This window comes from Semicossyphus pulcher, unplaced genomic scaffold, assembly GCF_022749685.1.
Source record: "Semicossyphus pulcher isolate SPU_LCO1_2020_fin unplaced genomic scaffold, fSemPul1.0.p SCAF_10, whole genome shotgun sequence".
In the NCBI taxonomy this organism is placed as follows: Eukaryota; Metazoa; Chordata; class Actinopteri; order Labriformes; family Labridae; genus Semicossyphus; species Semicossyphus pulcher.
In genome coordinates this window covers 6,526,654-6,548,692 of record NW_027211604.1, presented here as the reverse complement: position 1 = coordinate 6,548,692, position 22,039 = coordinate 6,526,654, and the positions used below count along the sequence as shown (strand labels likewise).

The window sequence follows — 22,039 nt, the reverse complement described above, 5'->3', positions numbered from 1 at the left end:
GATACATTAAAGAAATGTAAATGACAAAAAACTCAAGTGCTTTGTAAGCATATGTTATTTCCTCATAGCCTTCACACAGCCCCGCCTTGACCTGTAGCCCTATAGTCTGCTGTGGCTCAGTGGTAGAGTCGGTCATCTCTCGATCGGAAGAATTGGTGTTTCGATCCCTGACTGCTACAGTCACATGTCGAAGTGTCCTCGGGCGAGACACTGAACCCCAAATTGCTCCAGAAGACATAGTCATTGATGTATGAATGCCTATAGATGCTTAATGGAGATTGGCACTTATGTCATTGCCATCAGCATGTGAATGTGTGTGAATGGCAATGGAATTATCTAGCACAAAGGAATTGGGATGGTTGTGGAACTGTAACGGTGGGTTGCAAAGCTTGCAGTGTGGATAACACTTGGTGGCCACTGTGGACCACCTGCAAGTAATATTTTGAGGCTACAGAGTTACTTTTGTCAATGTTGCACCTGATTTAATTCTGTTTTACAACATAAGTCATCAACAGGATAATGTGGACAATGTCCTCAGTCATGATCTGACGTGATATGATAGATGTATTCAGAGCTTTATAATGTCTATTAATAATCGATTAATCAGCTCTGATGGAGTTGCAGCGGTAGGTGGAAGGTTTAGATTTAATCTAGCTAATATTTCAAGGATAAAGCTCTGCAGAAAAATACTCAAACTCCCTCTAATTAACTCACCAGTCTTCATTATTATTTTAGCTCCTTACTTGGATTGCAGTTCTTTTGATCACATCTTACATTAACACGGATAAATGAAACCTCATTACACAACGTTTATGTAAGTGGAGCATGAAGCTGGTACGTACACGTGGCTGTGTGCTGCTGAGCAGAGCGTCTCATCTTCAAAAGACCCCCTTTTTTCATGAAACCATTGGATTTTAGGCATGGGTGATGTCATTGTCATGCAATCCACCCCATGCTGATTATCTTTTGAAACTACAACAGGAAAGGGGGGAGCAGGCTGAATTTCCTCCAGAAACAGTATAAGAGCCAGCACTGCTCTTCAAGGTCAAGATGGCTTTAAGTGAGACCATCGTTGGCATCGTAAGCTTCCTATTCAATCATCGTCCAGTGAATATTTATGGAGAGAATAGACGGGTTTGTTCCATTCATTCACCGTCTGATCTATTCTCGGCAGCAGAGACAATCTGGCATGTTGTTATTAGGCCTTGTGGTGGAATTTCCTACAGCAGCAGGACTCACATCTCCTCTCAGACTACGTGTACAGTCAGCTGACTGAAGACAGAGATAGAGCCTTTAAAAAGGCAGACATCCCTGGATGAAAGGAAGTACATTTGGATGGGACGAAAACAGATATTTTGACTTCCCTGTTGCATAGTATGTCTCAACGGCAATAATTACTTCTCCAGTCCCCTACTACTATCTCTGGATCAAAAATATCACTTTCTAACAGCCAATCATGTAATTTAGCTGAGAATTTCTCAGTCCAATGGAGTTTAAAGGCGACCCCCTAGCTTTTTTTTTATTATCTCTGTGTCAGGTCTGTTCAATTTATTTTTTAGGAAGGCCATGGGGCCAGACATGAACATTTCCTGTGTCAGCCCTGTACAGACAGACATTAACAAACAATGCTTCCTTTTAATATCAGAGAGAAGTAGAGGGCTGTTTAAATGATCACAATGTTGGATTGAACATCTGTTTTTATTCTCTTTGACCCTCTACTTAAACATCCATCCATTATCTTCACTGCCTTTCCTTATCCACAGGGTTGCAGGCGGCTGGAGCCTATCCAGCTGTCACTGAGGCGGGGTACACCCTGGACTGACCGCCAGTTAATCACAGGGCTGACACATAGAGACACGGTGTGTCCGAAACCGCATACTATCATACTAATCATTCTAACCGTGACGTTAAATTGCGTATTTCATGCGTTCCCATCTCATAGTATGCAAATTTGTGTATGCAAGGAATTGCCCGGATGTATACTAGATCGGCCCGGATATTTGAGTATGAGACGGGAGCTCACTGGTTGTACTCAACCGCCCCAAAATGCATTGCGGCTATTCAGCTTCTACTATGGCGGAGATGGAATGGAGATCAGACCGGACATACGTAAACGATTAAGTCACATGATACGGAGAAGACGGCTCTGAGTATGATGCGAACGGCATCCTAATAGTCAGGTAGTAGGCAGTATGCAGTACATACTGTTTGAGTATGTAGTAGGCGGTACGTTAGTATGCGGTTTCAGACACAGCAACAGAGAACCTTTCACACTCACACCTTCAGGCAATTTAGAGTGACCAATGAACCTAATGAGCATGTCTTAGTGACTGTGCATGACTGTGGGAGGAAGCCGGAGTACCCGGAGGGAACCCACGCATGCACAGGAAGAATCTGCAAATTCCACACAGAAAGGCCCACTACGTCCGAACCGGGGTATGAACTAGGAACCTTGTAGCTGTGAGGCGAAGGCTCTAACCACTGCACCACTGTGCCGCCCTCTGCTTAAACAGTTAAAGTTTAATTTTTGGATGGGCTAATAATTCAATAAAATAATAAAGCAATTATATGATGATTGTTTTATAATCAAACAATGACCTGATGAATGAATCAACGGCAGCTCTGCATTGCTCTGTCAACAGTGTGATAGATAGAGTGTCTTATTGGAAGAATAAAAAAATAATATATTTTTTTACATTCATGTTTTTTTAATTACTGATTAAAAGAATGAGTGGAGGTCATTAAAGGGTGAAATGTCATTGTCAACTGATTGGATACTGTGTGTATACTCCATAGAGTTTAACTGCTTGGTAATGAAAGACAAATAACATGATGGTTAAAAGAGCCGTTAAACAGCAGCAATAGAAAGTTTATGACACATTTTGCGACATTATGTAGGACATGTCCATCAAATACCTGCTCGCATTACTAATTCCTTCATACGGTGATATGGCTCTTCATTGTTAATAGCTTCCGTCACAGCAGGGGGGAAATGAGTGTTATAGGTTCCCAGTCCTCACAACGTTGAAAAAGCTCACCTACAACAGTGCTTCGTTTTTCTTGTGCATTTAATAAACTCTCTGATGCCGACAGGATTTAAATGCAGGAGAACCATTTTGTGACACTTATGCAAAGCACTGTGAAAATTTCTGGAAAAAATTAATGCAGCTTATCAGAAGCACAAAATTGCAGCGCATGCTGTGACTCCTGGCACCATATCGCTCCTGCTTATAGCTCTCTCTCTTCCCTGCAGAAACCGTGTCATCACTTTATCTGGACTCAGCTGTTTTCCCCTCTGCCTCACAGTGTAATGACCTTTCTCCTCCAGCCAGAACAAGAGGAGTCACTCCTTATTTTTCAACTGTAGGCTGAAAACTCATCTCATCAAGAAGAGATGTCATGTCACACACTCTGCTCTCTTCTGCTGTGTCTTCCTCCTCGAATTCCACTTATTAAAAAAAAAAACCCTGCCGAGCTTTTTATCTCTCATCTTGGCATTCTGACTATCTGACACCATTATTGAGTCACATGCTGTTGCCTGGGCAGTGTGGCTATGATGTTCACTCTTTTCACTCTGCCTTCAACTAGTTTTTTGTTCTATTGGTCATGAAGGCGTATTTTGTAAATGCGTTTGTTGTTAGTTACAAGGGGATAGACTTTCACACAACAACAGTGACTCACCATCTGCTTTCACTCTAAAACTGTGGCAATTTGGGGAAAAATTTAACAAGCATAAAGTCACATAAAAAGGCTATATCCAAAAATGAATTCAGAGAACATAGAGCCACAGATAAAAGTAGCTTGTTAAAATGGTAATAGCTATACTCAGTGCATGGTAAGCAAAAATGTTGAATATACAGCAATACAGGTTCAAAAACAGTCAAGAGGAAGGGAAAATGAATAACAAATAACTGAATTGGTGAGCTGTAAGTAAGAGTTAAAAATGAACAAGGAGAAAGGTGAGGGCAGGGTGAGTGTTTTTTAATTGAGTGATTGTACCAATATTGCGATTTCTCTTTCATCCTGTAGAGGTCAGTAAAGCTGCCGAGCTGCATTGACTCTACCATAGATCTACGCGTAGAAGAAGAACGAAGAGGCGGAGCTTGTTGTTTGAAACTGGCGGGCAGTATCAACATTAGGCACACGGACTAGGGACAAAAGTTAATGAAGTTAGCCGCAAGAAGTGACATTTTAAAAGACGGTTCATCAAGAGTGTCCGAAATAAGTGCTGTCAATTGTCAACTAGAACCGCTGGATGCAGTTTTCGTGATATTTAATCGTTGACATCGGAGGAAACGTGAAAAGGTACGTTAATGTAAGGTTTTGCTAACTCAGCTAGTTAGTTGACTGCACCTGACGACAAACGTATTTTAGTTAACATCTGTCAGCTGGTTTGAAGACGGAGTTTTTGCCCCAGTGGCATTGTTTTGAATTTGATATAAGTTTCGCTTTAACATCCAGTGACCACACAACTGGTAAGTTAGATTGTTTTGCCGTGCGTCTTCCTTCAAATAGACGTCACGTCGTAGCTAACTGGTTTATGCATTCATCACACATATCGAGATCGAGGCTGAGTAATGCTCATGATAGAGAAACAACCCCTTCTTAAATAACAATTCTATAAAAAGTAAACCCGTGATCTGTCTGAATGGATAACGGACTGTTGGTTATGATGTCATCCCCAAACAAACCTCGGAGCTGTTCCACAGAGGGTGAATGAATAATGGGACACGTTGGACACCATGGCAACTCATCCATGGTGATTCTACTGAGACATGGAGGCAGTTTCTCATTCACCACTGGACGCCATGTTACCTCCACACTAAACTAAATGGATGTAATGTCTTAACTAGAAATTATGCTAGTGCTGTTGTTTCTCTGACGTTATCAAATGTGCAGACAGCGAGCCATATTTGTGGATGCTGACGTTACTCTCAAATCGTTATAGAGTTTTTATTTCATATCAGTGCTATAATCCAGACCACTGTGGAAAATTAGTCAGTTTACATAGCTATAAGGCTACTAATTAGTTGTGTTCCCAGTTTTTACTCAATATAACCACTGACTCATTCCCAGTGTGTTTTTCAGCACATCTTCTCCATTGAAGAGACATTATTACACATTATAATTATGATTACACGTTATGCACATATGCCAGCCTTCTGCATATGACACTTAGGCCTTACCTTTCAACCATAGAGTACAAAGTTCACAAAATTCAGTTTTGCCCAAAATTGTGATGTCATTCTTTAATAAATTTTCAAGAGAGCAACAACTTTGAACTAGGATATTGGATTTTTTGCCAATATTTTCCAGCCCTATTTGCCGATTGTCAATTTCGATACTGATATATTAGGCACGTTTTTTTCCAACTTATTGCAGTCAAGTCTCCCCTGTAGTGGAATTGATATCATGCCCACTGGCAGATTCTTGAGATGGCCGATTCAATTTGTAGTGTTGAATGAATAAGATTTGGCCCCTCCTCGCATGACCGATGCTGAGCACAACCTTCCTGTCCATTTAGGAAACGTTGAAAAACTGCCATACTGCACCTTGCACCCTGCACGCTTGACGGAAGAGGCGTGGTGCAGGCAGAGTTAATGTCGTAGAATTACGTCAACTTTTTTTAGGGAATCATTGAGCATTTAGGCATAATTAAAGCATTGTTTTATCGGCCGAAAAATGACATAAATAGTGATTTGTCATTTTCAAGCCGTTATCTGCAGATACCGATAACGTGCCGATAATATCGTGCATCCCTACTTTGAACATTTAGATTTAGATTTTTAGGAGACTAAAATCACCTTCAGTATTACTTAATTATCCGTCTTGTCTCTGCCTGAAAATGGAGGTTTATCATACAAGCGTCTTCTGTCTCTTCAAAATATCTGACGGGGTGTTTTCTGCTGTATTGTTTGACTGATATTACCGGGCTTCATTATAACTGCCTCTTTATTCTCCAGGTATATATTGTAGTCTTGCATCATGACAAATGAGGATGATAAGGTGATCCCGGTGCGGGTTGCCTTGCGATGTCGCCCGTTGGTACCAAAAGAGATCAACGAGGGATGTCAGTGCTGTCTCACATTCGTGCCTGGGGAGCCACAGGTCTGTCAACAACAGTATAGAGAAATACTTTTTATTGTCTTTTTGAGTAATGTTTTGAGCATGTGGGTGTTTTTATGTGTCACTGAACTGTGCTATGTGTTGTTTTCAGGTGATCGTTGGCACAGAAAAGGCGTTCACCTACGATTATGTTTTTGATCCCACTGCTGAACAAGAAGAAGTCTTCAGTACGGCTGTGTCCACCTTATTGAGTGGACTTTTCAAAGGTAGCCTTAGCTTTTAACATGATGATTTATTAAATAGTAAAAAATATGTCTTTGTTTTAACCCCCTGCCTGGAGGTGACATCGCAGAGTCAGTGGAAAAAGAACTAAATGAAGTCACCTAAGATATCACACATTTTATAACTCATTTTGTGGTTTCATCTTATCTATTGAATCAGTTAGCATCCTCACTACATTGTGCTTTATGTAGGATACCATGCCACAGTTCTTGCATACGGACAGACAGGATCAGGAAAGACGTTCTCCATGGGAGGAACGTACACATCAGCTCAAGAAAATGATCCTTCAGTCGGAGTTATTCCTCGAGTTATCAGAAGGATCTTTGAGGAAAGGGAGAAGAGGACGGACTGTGAATTCCACCTGGCAGTATCTTACCTGGAGGTCGGTGGACATGTTGTTACACTGTGTAGAAAATGTGTTGTTTCTTGGCATCCAGCATATGTTAATTCTTTGCGGGATAGGCTTTCAAAGTTGATTCTGATTGTAGATCTATAACGAGGATATTTTGGACTTGCTGTGCGCATCTAAAGATAAACCCGGCCTCAGCATTCGTGAAGACCCTAAAGACGGCATTAAGGTGAGTTCACAAGAACAAACACATTTTTTTAAGCTCATAGCTTGGTGTCACCTTTTATAATCCAAAACATTTTCATTATATTATAGTTTGTCAGCGTTTCTTTTAATTGAAAATATCCTGTTTTCCAGATCGTGGGTTTGACAGAGCGACAGGTGTTCTCTGCCCACGAGATGGTGGGTTGTCTGGAGCTCGGAAATTCTGCTCGCACTGTTGGCTCCACGGCGATGAACGCCGCTTCCTCTCGCTCACATGCCATCTTCACCATCACACTGGAGCAGCGCAGAGGCACAGACAAGTCAGTTTGGTGGTGTCTTTCTTCTTTGATCATTTTGACTTATATCAGTCCCCTTTGACCTTAGCATGCATAATGAAGCTTTACACACATCAAAGAGCAAACAAAATGCATGTTGACTGCTTTCTGTGGGGGCAGATTGCTGAGTTTGTGTATGTTCACAACATCATGAATGTAAAACCCTTCACAAAGTCATTTTCTGAATTTGTTAAGAATTGCACTTCACACCTTCAAGTGATGAAAGAAACAACTCTATTGCCTTTAGCTTTTGTTCCCTCAGTGTTTAGTTGCCTTCCTGCTGAACTTGGGCTGCTCGATATATCGTTTAACAATCGCAATTACGATGTGTGCATGTGCAATAGTCACATCTGTTTTGTTAGAAGAAAAAGCGCTTAAAAGTCCCAAATAAAAAAAAAAGTATGCTTGTTAATTGTTTACATAAACATGAAAACTCTATTGCAATAAATATCACAGAACAAAAAGTTAATGTCAGCTTTTTCCAATATGGTGCAGCCCTATTAGGAACCAATACTTCGCAATAAGCGAGGGCCTAAACAATACATGATGAATGTACTGAATGATGCTGTATTGGCTCTTGTGTTATTCACAGCATGCGTAAATGTAACTGAGCTATAGTTATATTATCAGATTTTTTTTTTGTGCTGCATTTTTTATAAAGACACTTCCCAATATTGCCTCTGAGCTGTGTTAGTGTGAATGTGCAGGTCCTCATTCAACGGCTTTAATCCTTTGTTGCAGAGTCGACTCAATCGTTTCAAAGTTGCACCTTGTGGATCTGGCTGGTTCAGAAAGGCAAAAGAAAACCAAAGCGGAGGGAGATCGTTTGAAGGAAGGTAAACAAATGTGTTTTTCCTCCCAGTCTGATAAAAGTTGCCATTTTGTTCTTCTCTCAGTGATATATTGTGGAGTTGGACATTTCTCTGGCGTATCTGAGGTGTCCTCAGTAAGAGCATTTCTGTTTAGATGATTTTATTTTTGTGTTCAGGCATCAGCATCAATCGCGGCCTTTTGTGTTTGGGTAATGTGATCAGCGCCTTGGGGGATGAAAGCAAGAAAAACACCTTTGTTCCCTACAGAGACTCCAAGCTCACCCGCCTGCTGCAAGGTACGCTTTGATTTCCATGTTTGAGAGTTACTTTGTGGTCATTAGGGCAGCTTCAGAAACCATCCTTACAGTGGGGACATTCAAACATGAGCTAATCATCTGTGGAAAGCATCCTGCATCTCATGGCTTTGATTTTCTATGGGAAGATTTCATGCCTGCCACTGTTCTTTCACCATAAACTGATGTAGAAATATAGATGGAAACAGGCCGAATTTCAAATCGGCTACAATACAACATGAAATGACTGCAGATTGATTTCACTGAGTGCTTTTTTGATCTGTTTGTTTTTTTAATCAGACTCTTTGGGAGGCAACAGCCACACTTTGATGATTGCCTGCATCAGTCCTGCAGACTCGAACATGGAGGAGACCATCAACACGCTGCGATACGCCGACAGAGCTCGCAAGATTAAAAACAAACCTATTGTCAATGTCGATCCAAGAGCTGCGGAAATGAACCGACTGAAACAACAGGTACAGAAACTGGAGACGAGCTCACAATCGGACAGCAACCTGCACTTGGCTTATGTGACAAAGCTGAATGTTAAATGCCCTTAATGAGATACTAATCTTTAGTCACAGATTCTACAGAGAAATGTAGAATCTGTAGGCAGGGACGTGGATTTTAGGGAAGTGTTCTGGTTTCCGTTTGTAGTCTGAGTAATATTGACCAATCACATATCAGCAGGCTGCGGCGTATGCAGGAAAAACATTCTGTGTGGAGAGCAAAAGCAGGCGCAACGTAATGCGCCGTAATGACACCACAGCTCCCATCAGCGGCTATTTGACGATGATTTAGCTTCTATAAACAGACATCTGCATGCTAACTGCTAAAAATCTGTTCTAGATCGAAAACAGACGCTGTGTCACGAGAGCCGGTCAGCATTTAGATTTCCCGATTTCCTCAAATGCATCAGAAACGATGGATCCGACCTCTGTTCAACAAACGAGCATTTTAAAAGTATTTTTCGTCTCCTCTTGAGGACAGACCTGACAAAGCTTTATTCTGACTTTTACTAATCTTGAAGATTCAAGATGTTTATTGTCACTCCGGTTATACAAGTACAATCGTGTGAAAGACTTATGCTGGGACGCTCTGATTAGAAAGGGTAAAATATCAAAGACGAGCTGAAACAGCATTTCCAGAGTATCTAGCTTCCGTATCGTGACATATTTCCGAGTGAAACAGGACGTGCAGGCGGGACATATCATTAGAGGGATTTGATTTGATCATTGAGAAGTGGGCGTAGACAGACGTTCTCCACAGCGCAGTAGCTAGCTAACTGACCGAGTGTTTTTGGTGCTCTGCGACTAAATGTTGCAGATTGATTGGTTGAAATTGGTTGGTGCTAACTTACGTAAGCACGCGTGAAATTTAGTTTTACCGGAAGAAAAAATGATCGGATTTTGATATAAGAATACGAAGAAATGGATTGTCTGTATTTTTTTTGGCCTATATTGTCAAATAGATGCACAATATTACCGGGGGTGTGATCTAAAAGGATTTAAATGACATTTTTCATTTCACCTTGACTTTAAATATAGACACATAAAATAGAATAATAATAAAAAAAAATAAGGAAGCAGTAACAAATCAGTAACATAAAATAAAAGTAATAATAATAAAGATGTTTGAGAAATATTTACATTTTTCTAGTATATACATTATAAGGCAAAATGACGTACATGTAAGGCAGAGGACTATATACATTCGAGAGAGAAATATTGCACATTCTCGTGAGGGTATTGCACAGGGGGTTGAATTGCACTTGTGTTGGCCTGGTGGAAGAAGCTGTCCCTCAGTCTGCTGGTGTGTGCCTTAAGGGACCTGTACCTGTGACCTGAGGGCAACAGGGAGAACAGGCTGTTGTGAGGGTGTGCTGTGTCCTTGATGACCCTCAGGGACTTCCTGAGGCACTGCTGGGCATATATTCCTGCAGGTGGGGCAGTTCACACCCGGTGATGTGCCGGGCCGTGCGCAGCTGCAATACCAGGTGGTGAGGCAGCCTGTCAGGAGGCTCTCTATGGTGCCCCGGTAGAATCTGCATCATGATGTTGACATTTCAGCAAACAACGAGATTGATGAAATACAAGTTGGAAATCTTTTGTTTGTACAAAGACTGAAGTTGTATCGTAAACATCTTATTTCTTCTTGTTTAGGTCCAGGAGCTGCAGGTGATGCTGCTTCATGCCCGTGGAGGAGTTGCTCCTGTGCTCTCTGGGTAAGACCTTAAAATTTCCCAATAAACTGATTTTCCACCAGGGTTTCAGTTAAATGCACCCAGGGTACATATTACCCATACCAAAATGCTGCGGCAGTAACTCTCTCTGCTACAGGCCGGAGTCAACGGAGAAAGTGAGTAAGCTGCTGGAAAGGAACCGCGCTCTGCAGGACGAGAACAATAAGCTGAGCAGGGAGCTGAGCGAGGCAGCCGGACAGACCGCCTTCATGTTTGAGAAGATCATTATGGTGAGTCCGGCCTGAGCCAGAACATTTCCTAATCCTTCCTGCACAGTAATTGTCGAGAGCTGATTGGAAAACTGTTGCTATGAGTAATGATGTTTGTTTGTGCCCATGGGAAGGAAAAAAAACAAGAGTGAAACTGGCATTTAAATAAAACATGGACGGCTAAAATAATGCAACGACACAGTCTGTTTTATATTTTTAGATCTCCGTGTCACTGCTTTGCATTTATCATGTAATTGAAAGTTAAATTGTGTTTGATTTATTTTATAGACGGAACAAACAAATGAGAAACTACAAAACAAACTGGAGCAACTGCGGCACCATGCAGCGTAAGTACACAAACATATTGAATCCAGCAGGACTTCAGGACGAGTCTGAGAAAGCTGAAATAGGACCCAGAACACTGAAGCCATTAAAAACATAACAATAGATTAAAGCTCCACTATGCATTTTTTAAGAGTAGGAACAAAATGCCAGTGTTGGTTAAACAGCCCTCCTGCAGCTCTCCCCTTTATGAGCCTGATCAGCCATAACATTATGACCACCTGCCTAATATTGTGTAGGTTCCCCTTTTGTCGCCAAAACAGCCCTGACCTGTCGAGGCATGGACTCCACTAGACCTGTGAAGGTGTGCTGAGGTATCTGGCGTTAGCAGATCCTTTTAGTGCTGTAAGTTGCGAGGTGGGGCCTCCATGCAGCAGACTTGTTTGTCCAGCACATCCCACAGATGCTCGATTGGATTGAGATCTGGGGAATTTGGAGGCCGAGTCAACACCTTGAACTCGTTGTCGTGTTCCTCAAACCATTCCTGAACCATGTTTGGGCTCATTATCCTGCTGGAAGCCGCACTGCCATTAGGGAATACCATTTCCATGAAGGGGTGGACTTGGTCGGCAGCAATGTTTGGGTAGGTGGTGTCAGAGTAACATCCACATGAACGGCAGGACCCGAGGTTTCCCAGCAGAACATTGCCCAAAGCATCACACTGCCTCTGCCGGCTTACCTTCTTCCTCTAGTGCATCCTGGTGCCATGTCTTCCCCAGGCAAGAGACGCACACTCACCCGGCCATCCACCTGATTTTAATCGAAAACATCAGCCCAGGCCAACTTCTTCCATTGCTCCGTGGTCCAGTTCTGATGCTCGCATGCTCATTGTAGGCGCTTTCGGCGGTGGACGGGGGTCAGAACACCCCACAAGACCTGCCGTTTTTTGAGATGCTCTGACCCAGTCGTCTAGCCATCATAATGTGGTCCTTGTTAAAGTCGCTCACATCCTTACGCATGCCCACTTTTCCTGCTTCAAACATGCTGCCTTGCTGCCTAACACATCCCACCCACTGACAGGTGCGAGATAATCAATGTTATTCACGCAACCTGTCCTAATGTTATGGCTGATCGGTGTATATAAACTATATATCCAAATATATATATATATCCAATAGTAATGTCCACTCTGAAACAACCTTTGTCAAAGTCTGTGGTATAACTTGATTATCAAGACTTTCAGAATGATGCATAACTACAAAGAACTGCTTAACCCAGCTTTCAGTGAGTTGTGTTCATGATCCACCTGTTCCTTCTTGACTATAGCGATCATATTCAGCCACAGTGTTTTATTGACATTTATCACAGCTGCACAGTGGACCTCGAGAAAGTGATGGAGACGCTGGAAGACCAGGAGCTGAAGGAGAACGTGGAGGTGATGAGGAACCTGCAGGACGTCATCCTAGAGCTCAAGGTGGTACACAAGTCAGCTGACATACTCCAACAGAAGCTAGCAGTGTGAAGTGAAGCTAAAATGAGCATTGAACATTATAATTGTCTCTTTATTAAATATATTGATTAATTTAAAAACGATACGAGCAGAACAAATTGCAATCAGCGCTGTTGCTGGATGTTCTGGTTCTAAATGACATGTTTTGTTTCTTTCAGAATGAGAGTGCAGGCATCGCTGCCTCCATCGACGCCATGGCTGCAGGCGAGGATGCACCTGAGGTGTCTGGGAATGGCAGTAAAAACTCAGCAGATGAGTCCCCATCAGTACGTTGGCTAATTTGTTCTCTCAGTTATTACATAAGATGGACACTAAAGACGCTTTATTAAATGGAGAATTCTGCAGCGTTGCACATTTTGTACAGTCCTCACTGAGATAAAGACAGATGTTCTTTCTCTCGCTCACACTAATCGGTCAAAGACTGTCTCTCTCCTCACCTCTTACTTTATTAAACTGTCTCCTGCCTCTGACACATTAAACAGGACGTCACGGCCATGGCGGGTAAAGACTCCCCGGAGGCCTTTACAGCCCATCATGCACTGCGGCAGGCCCAGCTCTCCAAGGAGCTGATTGAGCTGAACAAAGTGTTGAGTCTGAAGGAGGCTTTTGTGAGGAAGATGTGCCAGAACGACACCCAGCTGGAGCCCATGCAATCAGAGCACCAGGTAAGAGGATAATGGGTCCACTGTTGACTCTCATAGTTACTCTGTAATCACTTAGATTTGATGAGTATAATTAGAAACCTGTAAGTGTGTGGAGACCTCCATCCTTAACTGCTGAATGTAGGATGTACTTACTGACAGAACATGCGAGTGTTTGATTTTATTGTATATTGCATTTTTTTATCGTTGAAAGATAATAAAAAAGTTTAAATCTTTTGTGTTTTGTCCAACAGAAAAACGTACAGTCTCTACAGACGGCCGTGGATTCGCTGCAGAAGGAGAAAGAAGATCTCGTTTTCGCACTTCAGTCGGCAAAGAAAGACACCAACCATGCCAAGTATGAACACACTACTGTTTGTCTAATATTTTCCAAAAGTTTTGACGGAAGCTTAAAGTAATCTCATGAGCCTTCAGTGTTTCTTTCTTATCTGACGTACTGTGCACTCTCTTCTTGTAAGGCTCAGCGAGCAGCGCAGGAGGAGGCTGCAGGAGCTCGAGGGTCAGCTCACAGACATGAAGAAGAAACTTCTCGAGCAGTCCAAGCTGCTGAAACTCAAAGAGTCGTCTGTTCAGAAAGTTAGCAAGCTCACGCAGGAGATCCAGGTAACCAGTGATGTTCTGTCATTCTACGTGTTAGGTGTAAACCCGCTCTATTACCATTTTAGAATGGCATTCGTTATCTAATATCTGTATGACTGCTGATTGATGGAGGTGTCACTTTTTGACTGACAGCAGGGGTCAGCCCTACACACGGGTCTGTATGTGACTGATTGACCAACTGAGTGAGTGACGGTGCTTTCAGAGCCGCGGAGAGAGAGAGTTGCGACATCGCAATGGCGGATCATAGAGCATATTGGACCTCCACTGACGCAACTCTCTGTCTATACGGCTCTGGATACTTGCTCAAGGATCCTCACCTACGTCCGCAGCACGCACCTGCTTTCAAACCTGTTGTCACTGACCTCATAAGGAAGGCCTTGTAACACATTGCCCACAAAAGCGCACATTGACCTGATGCGGTCAGCCACAGTCTTGTTAATCTTTAAAGATATAATCTCGAAGATTTCAGTTTCATTCTCTTTGGCGATATGCAGTAATTGCACTTCCCTATTTAAGCAGATGTCCATGTTTGGCTCCCTTTGTAACGGTTGTAACTCTCGATTTTCCTGGCTGGCGGTCGCTTTCCTTTTTAGACTGTTTGCCTTCATCTGAGCGTCGAGTTTGTTGTTTTAAGTCGTATCTGTAGTCATCCATCTTTTCTTTGTTTGTTCAGCCATAGTAGATTACTGTTTACTTGCAACACTTGCAGAGAGCGGAAAAGCAGCCGCTTAGCTCCGCCTACCCTCTCTGGCAGACCGACCACTGCTGGGTGATGGAAAACACGTCACTAACTGGGCGCTGCTTGTGATTTTGTTTTTTTCGCGAATGTCGCCACAGACACCCAGTCTGTAATAATACTATGTACTGCAAATACAAAGGCTTTCATCAGTGGGCCATAGGCTCAATCACCATTGTGTTACCTCATTCGGCGATAGATGGAGACTTTAAGAAGAATTTAAGTATCTCGCATCTTGTGGCATGTCCTTCATGGTATAAAACACTGGTACAAATGATCAGTGTTTAAATCACGGTTTATAAGCACATTAATGTGCTATAAACTCCAGTATTCACGTCAAAGAATTTTTCGAGGGCATCACAGTAACATTTGTTCATTAGCAAACTTCGTGCAGCATTCTTGAGGCAAAAACCTGCTCAGTGATATTATAGATGTAAAAAAGATCGAACCTTTTCTCTTCTTTCATCACATGGCATCATGTGTACAGAGTTGCCCCAGAGCATTGCTAATATTGAACACTACTTGTGACACATGTAAGCCACAGACGCACAGCACAGTAACGCCGTTGTTCTCACAGGCCATGAAGAGTCAGCGCACACAGCTGATGAAGCAGATGAGGGAGGACTCTGAGAAATTCAGACACTGGAAGAGCAAGAAGGACCGGGAGGTGCTGCAGCTGAAGGAGAAGGTACTGCAGCACGTTTTTCTTCAACAGACATCTTTTTATTTTGGCACTCGTTGATTTATGATCTTTGGTTTTCCTAACCTCGCTGTTTATTTCTGATCCGTTTTACAGGATCGTAAACGTCAGTACGAGCTGCTTAAACTTGAGAGGGACTACCAGAAACAGGCCAACGTTCTGCGACGTAAAACTGAGGAGGTGAGGCCTCTCGGTCTGTCTCTGCAATTTAATATACTGGGTGTTTTCAGCATATGTGTTTCTCTAATTCTTCAAGCAGTTGTTTCTGAATATAAATAGATTAAAATTCTTCAGGCAATGTGTAAATGAAACAAATAAAACCTCTTTATCCCCCGACAGGCTGCAGCTGCAAACAAACGCTTGAAAGATGCCCTGCAGAAGAGAAGTGAGGTCGCAGAGAAACGCAAAGATGTCCACAGCAGAGGAATGGAGTCAGCTGCTACAAGAGTCAAGGTAACAAATATTATAAACAAAGCTTACGCTATGAAACTGTTTTATAAATGTAGATACACCCAAAGGGATCTACTTTAGACAGTGAGAATATTCCCTCCTTAACCCTGTGACTCCGTCCCTGATCAGACGTGGCTTCTCAATGAAGTGGAGGTGTTGGTCAGCACAGAGGAGGCCAGGCGTCACCTCAACGACCTGCTGGAGGACAGAAAGGTGTTGGCTCAGGAGATCACCCACCTCAAACAGCAGATGGAGGCAGGAGAGCGACCCGCTGCCAAAATCAGGGTGAGATGTAAATCATGATCAGCTAACGATGATATTAAGTGGGACATCAAACGAAATGTTATAAAGAATGAACCCTTTATATTGTGGTGTCGTTTCATGCAGCGTCGGACACTGATCATCTCTGAGCTGGAGAGCCAGGGGGCGCTGGAGACGCCTCTGACCAAACAGGTGGAGAACCTGGAGACAGAGATGGCCCTCAGGTGAGTCTGAACGCAGCTCATATGTTTGACCAGCACTCATCGCACTCTGCCTCTCGATCGGTGGTGTTACCTTTCAATTAATAGCTGCTCATTGATTCAGCACCCAGATTATTAAAAGCCCTATATACTTTCATATGGGATCATTACTGTAGAAATTATGGGAGTCTCAGATCTGTAGGTAAAAGTATGTTGGAGTAATCCCCAGGCTTCTCAGCTCAGTCTGCAGGCTGCTGTGAACGCCAGGTTTTTTTCTACACACTGCAGTTTGTGACATCACAAAGTGCAGCCTCAGCAGGCTTCTGTTAGCTGGCCAATCAGAAGAAAGCGGGCTTGTAGGGGCGGGGTTTCTTAAAGGGACAGAGCTGACTGAGTCGTTTCAGGCAGAGGCTGTATGAGGGCCTGCACAGAGCACTGTAAATTATGCTAAGCTACTCCACAGGCATCACAGAGTGAAATATGAAGCTTGAAATTAGCACAATACCCCACCTTTAAGAGTGATTTGTTTAACAGGAACGCTCAGATAGCCGACCTTCAGCAGAAAGTTCTCGTGGCAGACGGCGAGGGCCGTTTGAAACAGCGCGTCGACGGCATCACAAGCATAGTCGATGCTAAGTGTGCAGTGAGGGTCCTGATGTCTGAGGTGAGGAAATGCTAATCCGTTATTTAATATTCACTGCTGTGATTCAGTGCATCCATTTGTTTGGATTTTAACATCAAACTTTCTTTGTTTCAGCTCGTGTCTGCCAAAACTGCCAGCTCCAAGCTGGAGAGCGAAGTGAACCAGGAGAAAGGGAACGCACAGGACTTGAGGAAGAGGCTGGCTGATGAGAGAAATGTGATGTCCACCATGGACATGGAGCACCAACAGCAGCTGGTGGAGCTGGAGCAGAGGCATCAGGAGAAGGTGCGCAATGTGTTCTTTCTTTTCAGCAGAAATGCTTGCTTATGAAATGTTCCGTTTTTTTTATACACATCCTTTTTTTCTCTTTGCACAGGTCCTTTACCTACTTAACCAGCTACAGAACAAACCCATCAGCGAGGAGTCGGAAGAAACAAAGAGACACGAGGAGAGTTCAAGGGAGAAGGAGCTTCTGCAGCGCCTCAATCTCCAGGTTCTTACACATGCTGAACAGTTTTTAATTAATCTTTAACTACACATGTTTTCTTGCTTAGGAGAAACTGTGCAGAGTTAACCATTTAGTTGTTTGTACCGTCGATGTAGGAAGAAGAGCTTGAAAAGCTGCGAGAATTAAGTGAGCAGAACCAGAAACTGGTGGAGCAGAATGAGGAGTACAGACAGGTAACTCTATTATGAAGTCTGTTATGTAAATGTTGAATTATAAAGGACGCATACTAAACACTTTCAATCTTATAGCAGCACAAATGTGTAAAAATGAGAAGTGCTGAGTGATTGGCTAAAGCCACCCACGTCTGTTGTTTCCCTGCACAGAAACTGTCGTTGCTCCAGCTGGCCAGTGGACATAAACCTCTTGTGCCTCCGACCATCAACCCAAAGAGCCCAGAAGACTCGTTCGAATACGTTCCTCCAAAGGTCAGTGCATTTTTGTCTGACACCGTGTCCTAACAGCATGAGAGCGTCAGACATTGCGTCGCGTCGTGTAGCATCGGACGCTCGTTGTCCACGCTGCATCCATCAAATTTACACTCTCATTACGTCATGTAAACAAACCATGTTGCTATCAGCTGTGCGCTGGAGACCGGAGGGTGTACTATGAAGCAAGATTCGAGGGTAAGCCGGGACTGTTGAGGTAACTGAGTTTTGCTAAATGTCAGTGAATGTGTCAGATGACAGCAATGCTATGCGAGACGCTACAGAATGTCAAGAAACATTTTCTTACTGGACGCTCCCAGCTCTTTGGCAATCTCCTTTCAGCCAGCTGCCACTTAATTTAGATTATTAAAGTGAAATGAGGAGGGATCGTACAGGTAACTACTCATTTGAGTTCCATGAATTCCTCATCCTTGTCCACGCGAGCGACAGGACTAAAAATAGAAACAGGGCGTCGGGATCAAAACGCTGCGTCGCGCTGCACAACGCTCTCACTCGCGGCTAGTTAGGACATTCCAACAGAAAACAATGTGATTTAACTGATTTTGTATCTGATGCTCACTTGCGTTTTTCAGAAAGCATCCTGTTTGGATTTAATGCAAAGGCCGAGCAGCTGTTCTCCTGGGAGTGGGAACCGAGATGTCCTTTCTTTGTGTTTAATTTTCTGTTGGAATAAATGTAGATCTTCCAGAACTAAGAACTTGTATATCGTAAAGGTTATTATTGGACAGATTTTGAAAGTGTGTTGATCACTATTTTCTTGTCTTCTACAAACAAAGCCTAAAGCGAAGCGCTTCACCACAGCTAAAGCGCCGCTGAATATGGCCATCAACATTGAAGAGCTGATGTCTCCCAGTGAGGATGAGAACGAGCAGGAAGTTGAAGAGTGGCGTCCTGAGAAACCAGAGAAGGCACGCAGAGCTTCAAAGAAACCGAAAGCAACTGGGGTAAGACTGATGACAACTTAGTCCTCTTTAATCTTATGATCCAAACACATGTCAACATGCTCTGCTTCTCTTTCTTCAGTGTGCGTGTAAAGGTCGCTGCGGCAACAAGCAGTGCCGGTGCCGCAAAGGAAAGATGACGTGCGGGGAGAACTGCCAGTGTGATCACGAGAAGTGTCGAAATATGGACAGCCAGGTGCCTGCTGCAGTGAGTCGACTTATTCATGTAGTTATCATTTCAGTCCCTCCAGGACGTTGTGATGTTAGGTTCCCACGACTTCACGCAAATTCAAGCTACTGCCGCAACTTTTCTGCAAATTTGACCAATCATCCTATTTCCCCGCGTGCGTGAAGTCATTTACGTCACCTCTTTGATATTCAAAATATAGATCCCCTGTGGTCTGCAATGTTGTATAAACATCGGAGGGTGTCGTTTACTGTTTCTTTAATATGTTTGGAACCTTTTTGGGATGTGTTTTATGCTGTAAATCAAACCGCTGATCCGTGGGATCATCTCACCTTCATGAGCTTTCTAATCCGACCTCGAACTACACAGTCTTTAAAGGGCCAGTTCACCGATCAAAGCCAGGAAGCTTGCTGAACTACACTTGCTCAATCTAGGTCGTCTGCCTCCGATGTCTGCAGTGTTTAGTTGAAAATAACACAAACTGTAAAATGTAATCATTTGTTCCATGAGGTGCTTTGAACACTGCCTGCTCTCCTGGGTCGTTCCTTTCAGAGGGAGGGGCGCAATGCACGCTGGGTGTTGTAGGCATGTAGAATGGGCGAAACCACGAGCTGTTTGTACAACTTTCTCCACAGCTATGGAGCCAATTTCAAATATTATTGCTTCTATCGATTACAGGGAGCACCAGCTTTGACTGACTGGCTTTTTCCAGGGGAGAATTGCGTTGCGAGTAAACCGTAATCTACTGTGGCTGAACAAAGAAAGAAAAGATCCATGACTACAGATACAACTTCAAAAATATAATTTGACGCTCAGATGAAGGCAAACAGTCTAAAAAGGAAAGCGACTGTTGACGTCACACATGTGACACTGTCTGGATATCTGAGAAGTGTGCTCCCGCAATTACCGTATATCGCCATTAGGTGGTGCCCAAGAGAACGAAACTGAAATCTTCGAGATTGTCGGTTTAAATATCTTTAATAAAGTGAACTGAAGTAGTTTGCACTTTCTTTATATAAATACAGATCAAAGCATCATCAGTTTATATCATTCTTTTAATCTAACTCATTTCAGGATGTGAGTCAGGCAGAAAATGTTTCCAGAGACTCTGTGTCCACCAGCCCTGACAACACCACCTTCTTCAAGCCGCCATCCTGTACACCCACCAAGAAGGTAAGCTGGCTCCTTCTGAGGACTAACAATACAAGGAGTAATCCTCTGTACGGTGGCCTTGAGAACGACTGACAGGCATGTTGATCTTAAAACTGAAGCATAAAAGATGCTGCATGCTGATTGGTGATCCATTCTTTTAGTTATCTATCTGTCAGATACCTGTTTCTTTAGGCAAACACTGCAAAGACTGTCAGTGTTCTCTTGGTGTGATGTATCTTGTCTACATTACAAGGGTAAAGGATGTAAAGCAGACCGATTGTGAACTGACACGTATGCATTATTCTAGGTGCTGAAAGAAATGGGAGACATGGGACATCCCACTGCGGACCTTAAGCTGGTGAGGAAGCCCATCTTGGCAGAGGAGGAGGAGGAGGAGGAGGAGGACGAAGAGGAGGACAGAACGACGGTCAGCTTCCTGAAGAAGAAGAAGAGGATCCTGACGAGTTTTCAGAACAGTTTTTTCTCGGGGTGCACTCCCATCAGAGAGGAGTCGTAGTCAGGACAGAGGTTTTAACAGTAGGTGTCCCTGTGTGTCTGTTTCAATGTTTTGTTGACGTCTTCTTTTATATGTGATTAAACTGTTGTGAACTGTAACTTGAAAGTAGCCGTTGATTCTAAATCGCTTAGAGAGGGTAACGAGGGACTGTGAATAGGATTGAATGTTTTACTGGAATTCACAATGAGATGATCAAGAAGCCTGTACATAGTATTTTAGTGTAATGTAGCACATTGTTTTCCTCATAAATTAAGACTAAATTGATTTTGCTAATGTGTCAAATCAGTAGTTCTCCAATCTACAGTCAAACCGCTTAACACCAGCACTATTAAACACACCACTGTAACATCGTCTCGAGGAGCAACCCTCAGGTTTTTACTGCTTTTACTGTCGGAGCTAAATAAAGTCTTACAGTCTAATCTGGGTTTTAAACAACAACAGAACTTTTGTCTGAGTTTGTGCGAGTTTGTGAAATCTGAGGGTCGTTATGTGATGGAAATTTATTTATTTGATTCATTAGTTTATGTTTAATGTTTGATTCACTTTCATTGCTGTTTCTTAGCGGCATCTTTAGTGGAAAGGTTTTTCTTTTTCTTTTTTTTTACATGTACAAAAATGGTCTTTATCACAAACATGTCTAAATGCCTTGATTCCCTTTTTTATTTTGCATTTTTATTTTTGTCACATAGTTTATAATCTCTATTGCCAGTTAGGGACGAGGATTTCTGGGACGGAAAGTGATCTGCTTTCCGTTTGTACTACGTTTGTAGTCCGAGTAATATTGACCAATCACATATCAGCAGGCTGCGGCGTATGCAGGAAAAACAGTCCGTGTGCAGAGCAAAAGCAGGCCAAACGTAATGCGCTGTAATGACATCCCGGCATCTGCATGCTAACTGCTAACAATCAAAATTAAACTTGAGTCAAATTCGCCTGACGCTGTGTCACGAAAGTCGTGCAGCGTTCAGATTTCCCGACTTCCTCGAACGCATCAGAAATGATCGCACGACCTCCGTTCAACAAACGAGCATTTTAAAAGTAGTTTTCTTCTCTTGAGGACAGACCGGACGAAGCTTCATTTTGACTTTTTACTAATCTGCATCATGATATTATTTCGGCAAACTTAAGAGCCATTAATTAAAGTAAATCACAAGAAAGTCGTTTATCACCAACCGCCGGCTACATGCTCCGGCATGTTCACCGTTGTCCCCAAAGGCTATATCGTCAACAGACTATAGTCGACGGGATCCAAGATTGCATAGCTTATAATGACTAGTTCAAGATGTGTGCTATTGTCAAAGTTTGCCTTTACATAACAGTGACACAATCATAATCCCCCATCAGCTCCCCACCCTTTAATTATTTATAGATATGAGATGTAATTTTCATTTTCGCACTCGAAAACAATTCCTTCAAAATAAAAGACAACATGAACAACAAATGAGAGTATTT

At 42.8% G+C, this 22,039-nt stretch overlaps 1 protein-coding gene across 1 annotated transcript; it reads left to right on the top strand.

Moving 5' to 3' along the window:
• The first annotated feature begins 4,161 nt into the window (after positions 1-4,161).
• kif4 (kinesin family member 4) lies at positions 4,162-21,044 on the top strand. Its single transcript, XM_069673049.1, has 31 exons — positions 4,162-4,305; positions 5,964-6,108; positions 6,218-6,332; positions 6,540-6,730; positions 6,837-6,926; positions 7,055-7,221; positions 7,978-8,072; positions 8,225-8,344; positions 8,642-8,817; positions 10,504-10,565; positions 10,681-10,813; positions 11,081-11,139; positions 12,443-12,548; positions 12,743-12,850; positions 13,067-13,249; positions 13,480-13,583; positions 13,705-13,849; positions 15,160-15,270; positions 15,379-15,462; positions 15,622-15,735; positions 15,862-16,017; positions 16,120-16,217; positions 16,728-16,857; positions 16,951-17,121; positions 17,213-17,329; positions 17,440-17,517; positions 17,668-17,769; positions 18,567-18,734; positions 18,814-18,939; positions 19,993-20,091; positions 20,378-21,044. The coding sequence occupies exons 2-31, from the start codon at positions 5,986-5,988 to the stop codon at positions 20,585-20,587; spliced, it is 3,741 nt and encodes a 1,246-aa protein (XP_069529150.1). The 5' UTR covers positions 4,162-4,305; positions 5,964-5,985; the 3' UTR covers positions 20,588-21,044.
• Positions 21,045-22,039: the final 995 nt, after the last annotated feature.